At 40.8% G+C, this 14,507-nt stretch overlaps 1 protein-coding gene across 1 annotated transcript in view; it reads right to left on the bottom strand.

The window, feature by feature from the left end:
* Positions 1-397: 397 nt before the first annotated feature.
* The window catches only part of RRAGC (Ras related GTP binding C), a 14,259-nt gene continuing 149 nt past the window's right edge, over positions 398-14,507 (bottom strand). The window contains 7 exon segments of the mRNA XM_007453786.1: positions 398-832; positions 5,050-5,198; positions 7,197-7,339; positions 8,671-8,785; positions 11,309-11,508; positions 12,478-12,681; positions 14,398-14,507. The exon segment at positions 14,398-14,507 is cut by the window's right edge and continues 25 nt beyond it. Coding sequence (XP_007453848.1) covers positions 681-832; positions 5,050-5,198; positions 7,197-7,339; positions 8,671-8,785; positions 11,309-11,508; positions 12,478-12,681; positions 14,398-14,507 — 1,073 coding nt within the window. The 3' untranslated portion in view covers positions 398-680.

The following is a 14,507-nucleotide window of genomic DNA, read 5'->3' as shown; positions in this document are numbered from 1 at the left end:
GTGCAAAAATTTTCTTCTGTTTTAAAGTTTGTTCTTCAACACTTCCGAGGGAACTAATGCAGCGGCCACTGTTGAGCCTTGCTCTCGACTTGATGCAGCATAAAATTTTCTCATTTCCTCAGAAACAAATACAGGAATGTCCTTTGCTGCAGTCAGACCATGTGTCTTCTGAGTTAGCAAGCAAATGCATTTAGAAGGTCTGAGGTGTGCAAGGTCCAAAACTGAAATCTGAGAGGCAGTGTTAGAACTTAAGCAAGGCAGGATTTTCAGAGACTACTCAAATGAAAATCTAAGCGAAGCATATAAAAACTCAGTTCTTTCTATTATTTTCAACTGGTAATTGACAGCAACATTCTCTGGTAAGGATGGGTAAGTGATGTTATCTCCAGGTCCAAAATATCCCAACTACTTAAAGTAGGACCCCCAAGAGGAGAAAGACACTTGAGGTCTGTGGTCTATAGAATTCTTTTTTGCCATTTTTTTAAAAAAAAGAAATAGTAGCTTCAGTTGCACACCACTGGTTGAAGGGATTTTCATCCAAATGAGGATCTCTACCCCTTGTCTCTAGTGCAACAGGCACCAGACTCCCACAAGCGGCAACTTCCATGTCCTGTAGCACATGGCATCTGACCCTGGAGTGAGGAATAAGCTGGCACAGACCCCGACCACCGGCATTCAGGCTAGATGGCATTTCGCGGCGTGCCGTTGTGTGTCAATGCTTTCAGGCTGGGGGCACTGGTCTGGTGGCCACAGCTCCTGTGAGAAGTCACACCCACCTCAAAAACCTCATGAATAGCTTTTCGGAAACAATGGAAGTTGTAGTCTATTAAACCTGCAGGAGAGAAAAAGGAGATTAGGCCTCCTGAATGTCAACTGTGCGACTATCTACTAGGAAACATTTGGTGACGGAAAAAAAAATTGATATGTATTTAAAAACATATATCCAATTGAGGAATTCTTCACACTGGAAACATGATGAAGCGTATGCCCAAGTGTTAACACTGGTTACCTCTGGGGCCTGGAAGTGAACAGGGTAAATAAAAAAGCAATCAGGAAGACAAATTTGCTAAGAAAATTTACAATGAAATCTAAAGTGAAAGTAAAATACTTTTTGATTTATCAAGTGTTTCCTTTTACAAGTCTCTGAGGCAGCCAAAGAAAAGCTGAAGGAAACAGTTGGAACAGTTTTGCAAACTGCTCAGTAGAGCCATGGGGTTGGGAGGTGTCAGAGAGGCCCATCAGGCAGAGCCTCAGGAAGCCTGCTTCCCCTATACGGGAGTTAAGGCAGCTCCGTCCTCATCTGCTTTATGAACTGGCTTCCAAATAAGATTTCGGTCAAACAAAGGGCTCCCTACAGGTACGTACGGACATATGACCAATTCTGGCCACTGAGATAAATGCAAGTGTGTGAGATTTCTGTGAAGTCTCCTTAAAAGGAAGACTTCCCTATTCCTCCCCACTCCTCCTTAATGTGCAGAATATGGATAAGATTGCTGGAGCTCCAGGAGCCATTCCAGATCACGAGGAGAACTTGAGAATAGAAGCCAGTGCTGAGAAGGGCAGAGCAGAAAGAGAGGACTTACGTCCTCGAGGATACTGGGACGTAAAGACAGCACACAAGAAAGAAATCACAACAATCTGATGTTAAAATGACTACTGTGAAAGAAGTCCAAAGCTGGGAGAGCCAAGTGCAGGGCAAAAGCAGCAATGAAAGCTTCAGGTGTGAGGCAGAGCTCTGAGGATACGGGCAGGATTTAATCAGGCAGGAAGGGAGAGCAGAATCACAAGACAACAGCAGGGAGCTGGCAATGAGGAAACACAGCACACAGGTGGAAAACAGGAAACAAACTGGTCTGGCTGGAGATAGGGGCAGAGAATTTTGGGGAGAAGTACTGGGAATGGAGTCTGAATAAGCAGGTTAGAGTCAAATTATGGCGGTCCTTCAGATTCAGGAAAAAAATAAAAGTTTTAATAAGTTCAACTACATTAAAACTGACTTTTATGCAAATGGTAAAATTAAACTGACAATCAAGGAAATGTGAACACTGGCTGGATATTTGATGATATGAAATCACTGTTTTGTTTTTTTTTTACACATCTACTGATGGTAATACTGCTATGCTTTAAAAAGCGCACTACCTCTTACAGACACCTGCTGAAATCTGTAGAGACAAAATGATTTGATGTTAGAGATTTGCTTCAAAATAACCCAGTAGGGGGCTTCCCTGGTGGCACAGTGGTTGGGAGTCCGCCTGCCAATGCAGGGGACACGGGATCGTGCCCCGGTCCGGGAGGATCCCACATGCCGCGGAGCGGCTGGGCCCGTGAGCCATGGCCGCTGAGCCTGCGCATCCGGAGGCTGTGCTCCGCAACGGGAGGGGCCGCAGCAGTGAGAGGCCCGTGTACCGCAAAACAAAAAGTCAAAAACCAAAACAAAATAACCCAGTAGGGAAAAAGGTATAGCAAGCAAATAAGAATGGCTATGATTTTGATAACTGTTGAATCTGGGTGATAGATAGAAAAGGGTTCCTCACATTATTTTCTCTACTTTTTTATGTTTGACAGTTTTCACAACAAAAGAGCAAAAGATAATAATTTAGTTGTGAGGACGATATACAGCAAATAAGACTGACCATGTCTTGATGACTGTGAAAGCAGCGAGATGGGTACATGGAATCGCTGTGCTAGTCTACTTTTGTGTATATTTGAAAATTTCCATAGCCAAAAGTTTTTAAAATTTTTAAAGATTAAAATGGAGAGGGCTTCCCTGGTGGTGCAGTGGTTGAGAGTCCACCTGCCGATGCAGGGGACACTGGTTCGTGCCCCGGTCTGGGAAGATCCCACATGCCGCGGAGCGGCTGGGCCCGTGAGCCATGGGCGCCAAGCCTACGCATCTGGAGCCTGTGCTCCGCAACGGAAGAGGCCCACGTACCGCAAAAAAAAAAAAAAAAAAGATTAGAATGGAGAAAAATAAAGAACTCCTAAGTACAAAAAAGACACAGTACAAAAAAGATAAAAGTATATGAACAGATAAATTACCAGAGAAGACACCTGAACAGACATAAAAGGGTACCTGCAGTGAAAAAGATGCTTGCTCTAACCCGTAATTAAAGAAATAAAAACCAGAGCCAAATGAGATACCATTTCACACCTACCAGACTGACAATAACTAAACAGTCTAACAATATCAAACATTATCAAGGACATGAAGTGACAAGAACTCCCACAAAGCACTGTCTGGGGTGAAAATAAAGCCACTTTGGAGAGCAATTCAATAATGCCTAAAAAAGCTGAAGACATATGTCCTCTATAAATTCCACTCCTAAATACTTATTACTCTTGAGAAATTCTCCATATGTGCAAAGGCAAACTTGTTCATGAGCATTTCTTGCAAAACTATTTGTAATCTTAAAAATCATCTACATGTTCAGCAAGAAGAATATAAATTGTGGTATATGCAATCCATAGACTACCGTGTGGCAGTGACAACTGAATGAACGAACTGGAGCTACATCTATCGATACGGATAAATCTCAAAAACAATCTTGAATGAAGAGAAATAAGCAAGTTGCAGAAGACAACTTACATTTGGACATCATTTACACAAAGATACACAATACCCTATATTGTTTAAGGATACATATGAAGTGAAAGACTAAATCATGCACAGGAAAAAGAAAACACTACATTCAACAGAGCGCAAGAGGGGGTTTCAACTGAGAAACACACAGAAGACAAATATGTATTTGTCATGTTTCAGTTCTTAAGCTCAAAGGTGAATACTCACATTTTTGTTGTACCCAAAACACTTTGTATATCTAAAATATTTCATTAGTATCAACATCAGTGAAATAATATTAATTCATTCAATATTAATTAATATCACAAACCCAGGCAGAAAAGCAGGGACTTGTTGCAGTGAATAACAGAGAGTTACTATAGATCCTTGAGTAGTTAAATAACATGATAAAAGGAATTTTCTGAAACTTAGTCTGCCTTTAGAATAAAAGATGATACATGCTGAGCCCTTAATATATATGTTGAATGCAGCACCACAGGCTGGAGGAATGAGGACCTGGATTGGAGTCACCAACAGTGGAAATGGAAAGCACACCCAAGAAACAGTTCCAAGAAACAAATGGTAAGATTTGGTGAAAACTGAATGTAAACACAGGAAAAGAATGGAAAAAGGAAAACAAAGAATGCTCTCTGTGAGATGATCTGCAAGAGCCTCATGGGCAATTACACCATACGATTACCTGACTGCACATAGCTAAGCTCGGACACCAGAAATATGGCATAACGAGTAACAGAAGTAGAGTAGCCGGGATGGTCATGAAACAAAGGGGAAAATATTCATCAGTTTTTGACGCCATGGACAAGATAAAATATTTAAGTGAGGACATCTTACTAATAGCTCCAAACACAGCATGGAAACACAGGCCCAAGCCAGATTTGGAGAGGTGAATTTTTCAATCAACTACACAGAGAAGATTAACTGAAGGCATGGATGAGATGCGCTGACCAGGAGAATTAAGTGAAGAAGTGAGCAGGAGACCTGGCTCTCAGAAAAAGAAAAACAGAAGAAACAGGACAGGTGGTCAGAGCAACAAACACATAGAAGAACCCGCAGAGTTCTGCTTTAGGGAAGCAGAGAGAAGAAAGCTGAGGGAGGAGGGACTGACAGGGTCACATGCTTCAGAAGCCTGAAGAGGCCACAGAATGAGAAAAGGCCACTGAATGCAGCAAGAAGGAGACCTAGTAACCTCTCAAACAGCTTCAGCAGACTGGTTCAGGTGGAAGCCAAACCGTAGGCAGTTAGACAGGTAATGGAAGGATGTAAAATGAGAGAGGCTGGAATAAAAAACTTGATTTAAAATAAAAGACCAAAAGAAGGCAGGAGAAAGTCTGCACTGTACATGGACGGGAAGGCACAAAAGTAGTTTGAGCTGGTAAATCCTCTAACACTGCAATATTGTTTTTTCTTGCTTTCAAGAAACTAAGAAATTATGACAAAGAACTTAAAGAAACCTTTTTAAAATGCATTACCTTTTCGTTCAAAACTTTCTTCCCTAAGGATGCAGACCAGTGCCAAAAATTTAGTCACCTCCTTTAAATACAGGACCGTTGTGTTATTCAGCTTGATGATGGCCATAGATTCTTTGTCGTAAGCACTTCCACTTCCATCTTCCTTTAACCTGTTTTAAAACAAAGTATCATCCATTAGAGGTTTCCCAACTCAGAATTTTGTCACATTTGCACAACAGTAAGGGTTTCCACCCAGTTTCCTGAATGTCTTTTGAGAAAGGAGAATGCCCACTTGCCCTTATTGGAACAGAAGCTGTGTTTAGCTGTGGGTGCCCAGCCCATGCTGCAGTATTCATTCCATGTGCTCACATCACCTTGTTCACCTAGGATGCATGGAACACAGCAGGTTTCCAATACTCCCTCACACTAATTGGTGCTGACACCCTCTACAAATAAAGAAGGACCTGAAATATGAAAACTGCCATCGGTGAAAAAGGAGTAAATACAAAAACTAAAATAAATAAATACGGTCCCGTTCAAAAAACATAAATCAAGAGTCAAGTAAGCAGGACTTCCTGGTTGCACAGTGGTTAAGAATCTGCCTGCCAATGCAGGGGACACAGGTTCGATTCCTGGTCCAGAAAGATCCCACATGCCACAGAGCAACTAAGCCTGTGAGCCACAACTACTGAGCCTGCACTCTAGAGCCCGCAAGCCACAACTACTGAGCCCGCGTGCCACAACTACTGAAGCCCATGTACCTAGAGCCCGTGCTCCGCAAAAAGAGAAGCCACTGCAATGAGAAGCCCGCGCACTGCAACAAACAGTAGCCCTGCTCGCCGCAACTAGAGAAAGCCCGTGCGCAGCAATGAAAACCCAATGCAGCCGAAAAAAAAAAAAAAATCAAATAAGCAGCAAACTGAACTTCAATAAAGCATACCGAATTGCACACATGTACTGTGCTAAGAATATGAAGAAATGGCTATTTCTCTTTTTTATAATGTACTTTATCATATATAATGTAGTTTACAGTGTACCTTATACTGAAAATAAACTTTATAACTAAATTTGATTTTTTTAGTTATAAAATTGGCTTATGAAAATTTGTTTTAAAGAAAAAGCGAATGCTCTATTCATCCATTTTTAAAATTAGGAATAGGAACATGAAACTCTTCTGCATAACCTACGGACAAAATCTCATTTTCACTGTGGAAAGAATAAAAACAAAGGAGAGCATATAGGAATGCAAGACAAGAATAGACCGGTAAAGAAGAGGTAACACAAATGCATTCTCCTACCCACAGGCAGCTGGACAAAGACACTGACAAGTTAGGCGGAGAGAGCAAGGTAAAGGGTAGGGACAGAGAGATGAAAGAGGAATTTAGACTAGGTGGAGCAGAGAGGAACAACAGATAAAGGACACAGGTATCAGAAAGCAAAGGTAATGTCAGAGCATCGAGAAAGTGCATTGTGAGGACTGACACTAATACATGAGATGAATCAGGGCTATTAGAGGCTGCAGAGGTTACTGGCTTTTGAAACACCAGTAAGTTCACCAAAGTTCTCACTTGCCCTCTGGGTTATTCTACAAAATCACTTCTTTGCCAGCTTTTACAAATTTCTGTATAGAGTGTGGTAAATATGCATAAAACAAGAGTTTCTATTTTAGAGACTTATTTCGGAAACTTAGATGTATAGGTCAAATGTTTATAAGTTCTTCTGACAATGAGAATTCTGATTTCCTTGTTTCTGAGCTCTCTGAAAGATTAAGGACCCCTCAGTTCCACAAACCTGAGATTAAATTAGGAACCAGTACATACTTTGTTATTCAGAGTGTTTTAAATAAATTAATCTTATTTATTGATCTAGCTAAGTCACAGTAGTGAGAAGACACAGTACAAACCCCCCAAATAATGGCGGGTGAAACTTTCAGTGATAGTTAAGTCTGGCACTAGTCACACCGTTCTTATCCTAGACCTATGCCAAAGCAGTAAGACCCAGCAGCCCACCCACACAGAAATCACGCTCCAAGCTGAAGCACTATGGTCAGAACAATTCTACTTTATACAGTACTTGCTAGACGGCTCAGAAATTAACCCCCCTGACAAATCAAGCTGGTAGTCTTCCCCGTATCTGAGATCTTGCAGAAATATATATGTACAACTTACCCATATATACAAGACACATCAATTACAACATCAATCATGTCACAGCAAAGTTCATACGACTGCATATCCACAGGAGAACTGTCTGTTGCAATGTAGATTTTGCTGACAACATCGAAGAGAAAAGCTTTTTCAATACCTGAATTCTTGAAAAAACAAAATTGAGTGTTCATTTTTTTTTTAAGAATCACAATCTGTAAACTTATCAAAGATCTTGAACCACTGATTAACATCCAAGAGCATTTTTAATTACACAACCTAAAACCAAAAGAGCAAATAGTACTTGCTTAGGAGACACTTCTCTTATCCAAAGAATAAAAGTGGAATTATTTCTCTGCTCTGATTTACTGACATAATCGCACCAAACTTGTTTTTTCTTCATCCTCTTTACTTAAATGAATTATTTCCTAAGACGCCACACACACACCCAAAATTCTCCAAAAATCAAGCCATGCTACATTTTCAATAATCCTTTTTGTGGCAATAATCAATCTCTGATTCAAATGACCTTGCTACCAGAAAGGCTTGATGTGGCAATTAGCAAACCAAAAAAGAATGTTTCATGTCAACATCTAGCATAACCCAAAAAGCCCAAAGAATTGGGGATCACTACACATTGAGTCCTTCAAAGAAATGTTTGGGAAATATAGTGGCTGAATGCTAAATTTATTGGAAGAATATCCTTTTTTATTAAGCTGAATCCTCAAAATAAGTAATGTGAAATATGACACAGATTACAGTTAGCAAGGAAAGGATCAATTTTTCAATGTGACCTGCAATAAGGCAGAGATTAAGTCCAATTCCCAAAACCCAGTCTACCCTACTTTCTACTCTTCCTTCAGGAAACAGATACCATGAAGATATTAATTCAGAAAACATGAGAAAATTTTTCATCGGGCATTTTAAAACAAGAAAAAGTATTAAGGAAAAAATTCAGAAAATAATTCAAGCCTTTTTTTTTTTTTTTTTTTTTTTTTTGCGGTACACGGGCCTCTCACCGTTGTGGCCTCTCCCGTTGCGGAGCACAGGCTCCGGACATGCAGGCTCAGCAGCCATGGCTCACGGGCCCAGCCGCTCTGCGGCATGTGGGATCTTCCCGGACCAGGGCACGAATCCGGCGGTACACGGGCCTCTCACCGTTGTGGCCTCTCCCGTTGCGGAGCACAGGCTCCGGACATGCAGGCTCAGCAGCCATGGCTCACGGGCCCAGCCGCTCTGCGGCATGTGGGATCTTCCCGGACCAGGGCACGAATCCGTGTCCCCTGCATCGGCAGGCAGACTCTCAACCACTGCGCCACCAGGGAAGCCCTCAAGCCATTTTTTAAATGTTTTTATTACTGACTTTACACTTAATTGTATTATTAGTCCTTAAGCTTGATTCAGACTAATTCCAGCCATTTTTTGGAGAACTTGATAACACAAATATATTCAACAAAAACGGAACCAGAAACTATAGTGAATTAAATAGCTCACTTACTGATATAAAGATATTTAATAGATTTTCCAAGGTCGGTAGTTGTGGGATAAGTTTCTGCACCACCTTACTAAAGGCTTCAAATATTGAATGGTCATAGATACTAGTCAAATAAAAGCTGAAAAACACAACATAGTTTGATTAATTTGAAAAATCTTAAGTCCAGTGACAATTATCATGATACATAAAATTTTAAGTTTCTTAACATTTGATTTCCTTAAGTTCAAATAAAGCCTCTTTATCTTGTGTACCATTCCCATCAGGAAAGATGACAAATGCAGTTTCCCCACCTGGCTTGTAGCTCTCCATCCCTTTATTGCATTTACACAGAGGGCAACTGAGGCAGTACACAGGAAAGCATTTTCAGATGTAGAAACCTGAATATTCACCTAAGTCTTTGCAATCTGATCCAAAAATCTTGGTTTCTTAAGCCCATAACTGACAAAAACCAAGATAAAAACCAAGAGAAAGCTCATAGGAGATAGGTGACATTTATTAAATAAGAATACAATACAGGTCTCTACTAAAATGCTACCGCTTCAGAAAGTTCCCTCCTGACCCCCCTACCTAAAATAGTACCCCTGTACCCATTACTTTCAACCCCTTTCCCCTAATTTGTTTTTCTTCACAGCACTGGTAAGTATACTTAAAATTATACTATACATTTATTTATAAGTGCTTCTGAGCTGTCTCATTCATCAGAATATAAGCTCCATGAGGACAGAGACTCTGTCAGCCTTGCTCACAGCTGCAGGCCCACTACCCTGAAGAGTGCTCATAAACATTTGGTGAATAAATGAATGAATAAAACTGGAGCTTAGAATTTATGTAAATAATGTATTAAGGAGGATGAGAGCAGGGGCTCTAGAGAGAATGGAACAGCTATCTGGAGGCCTAAGAGGATGCACAGTGAAGTAAAATTTGTAGATTTAACAAAACACGTATTTGAGAGAGAGAGACCTTTAACGATAACAGTGTGGTCAATTGTACCTACTTTTTCACTCAGGAAATATACTCTTCGTTATAAAGTTGTATCCATTATATAATTATAAACACAAATTACAAAGTCAGAGACACATAACTGTTTATATCACACTTTGTACCTAATTTAAAGATACTTTCAAAGAGCTCACCTAAGAAGCTAACCTAGATGGGGCTCTAATCTAGATGTTAGAACAATGGCACAGGTGAGACCAAGATGATCCCCCCACAGGCACTAGGGTCAAAGGAATATTTTGGCAACGTGAGAAGGTCCTGCAGGAACTATGAGGCTTGGTGGTGGATGGGGGCAGGAAAGAACCTCCAAGCCATAGGGCATTTTATAGTAAGCTAAGTTTCTGGAAATTGGTAATCAAATACAGCCTCATCCATAGGCCTGCTAGTTATTAATAAAGCTTAATGCTGTTAACAAGGCCTAGGACCCCAAAGAGAACTGGAAAAAGGGATGGTGCGTACCAATGAGGTGGGATGCCCTGGAAAGGGACACAGACATGGTGTTAAGAGGATCAGAAGGGTTCCCATGAGCACTGGAGAACACAGGACAATCATGGCTTAAAATCCATCATTCATGGTGGAAGAATAAGATTGAAGAATTTTATGGGAAGATACTTTCACTTTCTCCTACAAATACTGCTGAATTTTTTTAAAGCCTGAATTACTTGCACATATTTTAATCCAGGCTAGAGGTCAATGAGACTTTTCTATGTGGTTTCCTAGGAGAATAACAGAAAGATCTTGGAGCCAGAGGCCCTAGAGAATATTAGGGGTTGAAAAATGGGGGTTGGCTTGAGCCTATAGAGAAGCCATTATAACAGACCACGGATAAGGAAATAGCTATGGTTTGTCTCTCGCCTGCTTCCCCTTTAAGCTGTTTATATCATCAAAAGAACATTTTCTTGGGTACTTTTTATTAGTCATTTCTACCTAAACCATAAAAAAATAAATAAGATGTAGGAAATATTTCTTATACACTTTCAGAACACAAGTACACAAGTCATCAATCCTATCTAGTAGGTGTCCTTTAATAATTTCTTAATATTTAATTATGAATCAGCAGTTCTTTAGTTAAACTTGAGAGTTCTTTAAACTTGATAAGATACACTCACTTAACCCAATTTTTAGAGATTCATAAAAGCACATGTGTTTTAAAAAACATAAACAAGATACATTACAGTCCAGACATTAAAGTGTACCCTCTTTAAAAAGCTCTTCCTACTGACAGATACTGTGAAAGCTCAAGCTACAGACTTTTACAGCAAATGTGACAGAGATTCCTTGAACTGAGGCAAGAAGGGAAAAAAAATAATAATAATAATGAAACCAAGAGAGGGGAGCCCCAAGGCAGATTTATGCCATGAGGAAACAGCCTGACTCCAGTCTCTTGAGATGAATTTGTAAACACACCTACAGAAACACACTTCACATGACTTCCACCTCTGGGAAAATGCAAAAAAGGGGGAAAGTAACTTCTCAATAACATTAGGCTCCCAAACCTGCTTGAATTCAACAACAAAGAGATCAAAAACATTACAGATTTGGGAAGGGTATACCAGTAACAGAGAGCTACGTGTTTGTAATGACAGAGATGGGAATACATTTACACACTTTTCAGGGCTCTCATATCAAACACACAGGTTGTTACCTAAGGTGGAGTTTTTCTAGCCCAGCATCTGCAAGGTCATCATTGGCCCTTTGATGAATGTCCCTCTGTGTTTCTATTTTGTGATCATCAGACAGACCATCAACTTTGTGAATAAAAACCTCAAAATTCATGTCTGGGTTAACTTTGTAGGCTTTAGAAACAGTAATGTGAAGTCTTGTTAAAGCCTCCATGTAGTCATCCTGTAAGTCAGAACAAAATATTTTTTAAAAAGAAATCTTAAGTTAAGAAAGCCTCAAACTACCTCTTTCCCCAACCATAGAAAACATATTATCCTAATTATTCATAAATATTCAAACATCCAAATACATTAACTTATACCACTAAACAGATCTTCAATCGCTCAAGATAAAGAATTCAACTACCAAGTTAATGCTTGTAATTTTTAATACTGATAATATAAGGAAAGGAAATGGGAAATGGACACTTCTTCCCAATAGAATTTTTAAAGTAATCCCAGCTCTGCCATTTATTAGATGTGTGACTTTAAGCAGGTTGCTTAAACTCTGTGATCTCAGTTTACTTATCCATTAAAATCGGAACTACAGTACCTACCTCCCAGTTTTGTGAAGACATTAATTAGGTCATGTGTATGAAAGCAGCCATTACAAAGCCTGTCACTCAGAAAGCATTCCTAACTAATGCTTAAGCTTAGAAAAAGTAAGATTCTTAAGGATGGAGACACGTCCCATCAGTCTGAGTGCCCGCCACATGCTAGGCCCTCAATAAGTGCTCCTTGGGCTAAACCCTACTTGGTCAACTAAAGAAACTATTCACTTTAATATTTACTGACTCAGTTCTCACATTCCTCCTTATATTATGGGCACTGATGAGACCCTTTCAGTGAGTGACATCACTACTGTAATAGTTTATTAGAGTACAGCAATATCTACTATTAACAAAAAAGGAACACTGCTCACTAACTAGAACTCAGGGATATAAACCATATCTCCTAGTCATCTGATATTCTGTACTTGTACAATGGCATGCCTGTTCCCAAAGCACCTCTGCAGGTACATCTCTCACACTGTTAGGGAATCTACTGGCAAAGAAATAAGCTGCAAGAAGCATATGACAAATAAACAACTTTCCTTTGTTCCTACATCTTCCGTCACCAAAGAAGAAAATTAAACATTATCATTTCTAACTACCTGTGCATCAATGACATATATCAAAGCTCCTGTTCCCCTGAAGATCATCTCATAGTCAAAAGTAGGGTCGAAAAAGTCCATTTGCCCAGGAAAATCCCATATTTGGAAATTCACAAAGGAGCTATTTGAAATGTCATCTTTGTAAATCTTGTTGGTACTTTCCAAAAAGAGGGTCTCGTTGGGTGACATTTTATGAAACACCACCTGTCAAAAGAAAGAAAACAATTTAATGACTACTCCACTTTTTATTTAAAATACAGAACTCCACCCTGAATTAACATAATTTAAAGAACTTGATCCTACAGCAAAAATTTTAGAAGAGGTAAAAAGTGATTGGTGTATCCACTGGTATCCACTATCCTTTAACTTCTAACAGAAGACACCAAATTATTGAAACCAAATCACCAGAAAAGCTGAAACTTTTCTGCTATTTTCTGTCTGTATTCAATACTAGCAGTAGCAATGTCTCTCATTTCAGTTTGATTTTTGTTTCTGTAAAACTATCAATTCTGCCAAAATCTGCTTTAAGATTATGAAAACTTAAAAAGTTTAAGCAGTTTTGTTCACTGAAAACTTATTGGAATGCCCACATCAGGCTCTGAGAAATAATCAGAAATGAAACTGACTGGACCCTGCCCTCAATGGGTTTGCAGTCTTGTGGAAGAAATGAAACAAAGGCAAATTATACCAAGCAGAAAATGACATATTGAGAAGGAATATATGTGGGGAGGGGAAAGAATAGGAGTTGACAGGGAAAAGACAGCTCCCAAAGAAATGGTAAAGGCAATTGTTAAGAATCAAAATTATCACAATCTATACAATTCTAACACAAAACTAATTTGCCTCTCTGTTAGTTTCTAGATGAGGAAAATGGATAGTTACTCCCAAGGCTTAGATAGTAACAAGTGAAAAGAATTAAAATCAGTTTGCTAAAAACCTACCATAAATGTACTCATTTTGCTGTAAAGGTAAAAGATAAAATAAAACACAGTAATCCATTACATGTGGAAGAAGGCTACTTTTTAAAAACATCATGTCTACAGAATATCATGCAGAGATTTATTTTGGAGAGACCTCTGCAACAGAGTGGAAAGGGCAAAAGGCCAGGTATCTAGCATTTTTTCGCCAGCTCACTTTGTGTGTAAGAGCCATGGCTGATGAAGGAGGTCAACCCTGCCTCTATTTCCCCCTTATTAAAAAGTGAGGAACCCTTCATCCGTTCCCGACATTCCCCAAGTGAAAGCACATGGACTGACAAAGGTCTGCAAATATTCTCCAGGTCTCAAAATTTTTGTAGCCACACACAAACGGGGGAAAATCACTAGTAATTATACTCACCAGGCCACAAGTACTAAAATAGGTGGAAGAACAGCCCCCAAATCCCACAAATGTCACAGTGAAGTCTCCTTCGTACTAGTAACAAGAGCAGGCATTACAAAGGCCAAAGAGTTAGTCACTACTCTTTCAGACGCTGCTCCCTGGGGCTCACCTGGGAAGCCCTGAAAACTCAGATCACCTGAAGTGAGAGGCACAAACACAACCGGGTCCGGGGAGGGAGTGTGGGAAGCTCTCCAAGTTAGAACCGGGGAGCAAGTCTCAGTTTCGTGAATGGCACAGGGGCTGGGTCCCAGGAGGCGAGGTCCCGGGCGGTGCCATGGACACCTGCCTCGCTCCGGCCACTCGGGGAGCGCGGGGACCCAGTCGGCCTCGGCTGACCTGGGCGTGGACTCCAAGATCGGGGTCCCGGCGAGGGCCGCGCCCGGGCTCTGCTCCCCGGAGGAGAAGAGAAAGCGCGCTGGGACAGCCTGGCCGGCCACCCCGGCCGCCGCCCTCCTCGGGGCCTCCCCCACGGCGGCCACCCGCGCCCCCGGGTAGAGGAGGGAGGCGGAGGGGCGGAGGGGCCGGCGAGGCCCCACTCACCTTCTGGATGGAGGACTTGCCGCTGCGCCTGAGCCCCATGAGCAAAATCCTAGGCTTGGAGCTGTCAGCGCCCCCCGGGCCACAGCCTCCGCCGGCCCCCGCCCCAACCC

The sequence above is a fragment of the Lipotes vexillifer genome, unplaced genomic scaffold, assembly GCF_000442215.2.
Source record: "Lipotes vexillifer unplaced genomic scaffold, Lipotes_vexillifer_v1.1 scaffold213, whole genome shotgun sequence".
NCBI classification, from domain to species: domain Eukaryota; kingdom Metazoa; phylum Chordata; class Mammalia; order Artiodactyla; family Lipotidae; genus Lipotes; species Lipotes vexillifer.
Note: the sequence above shows the minus strand (reverse complement) of the source record. Positions and strands in the feature narration are given on the sequence as shown.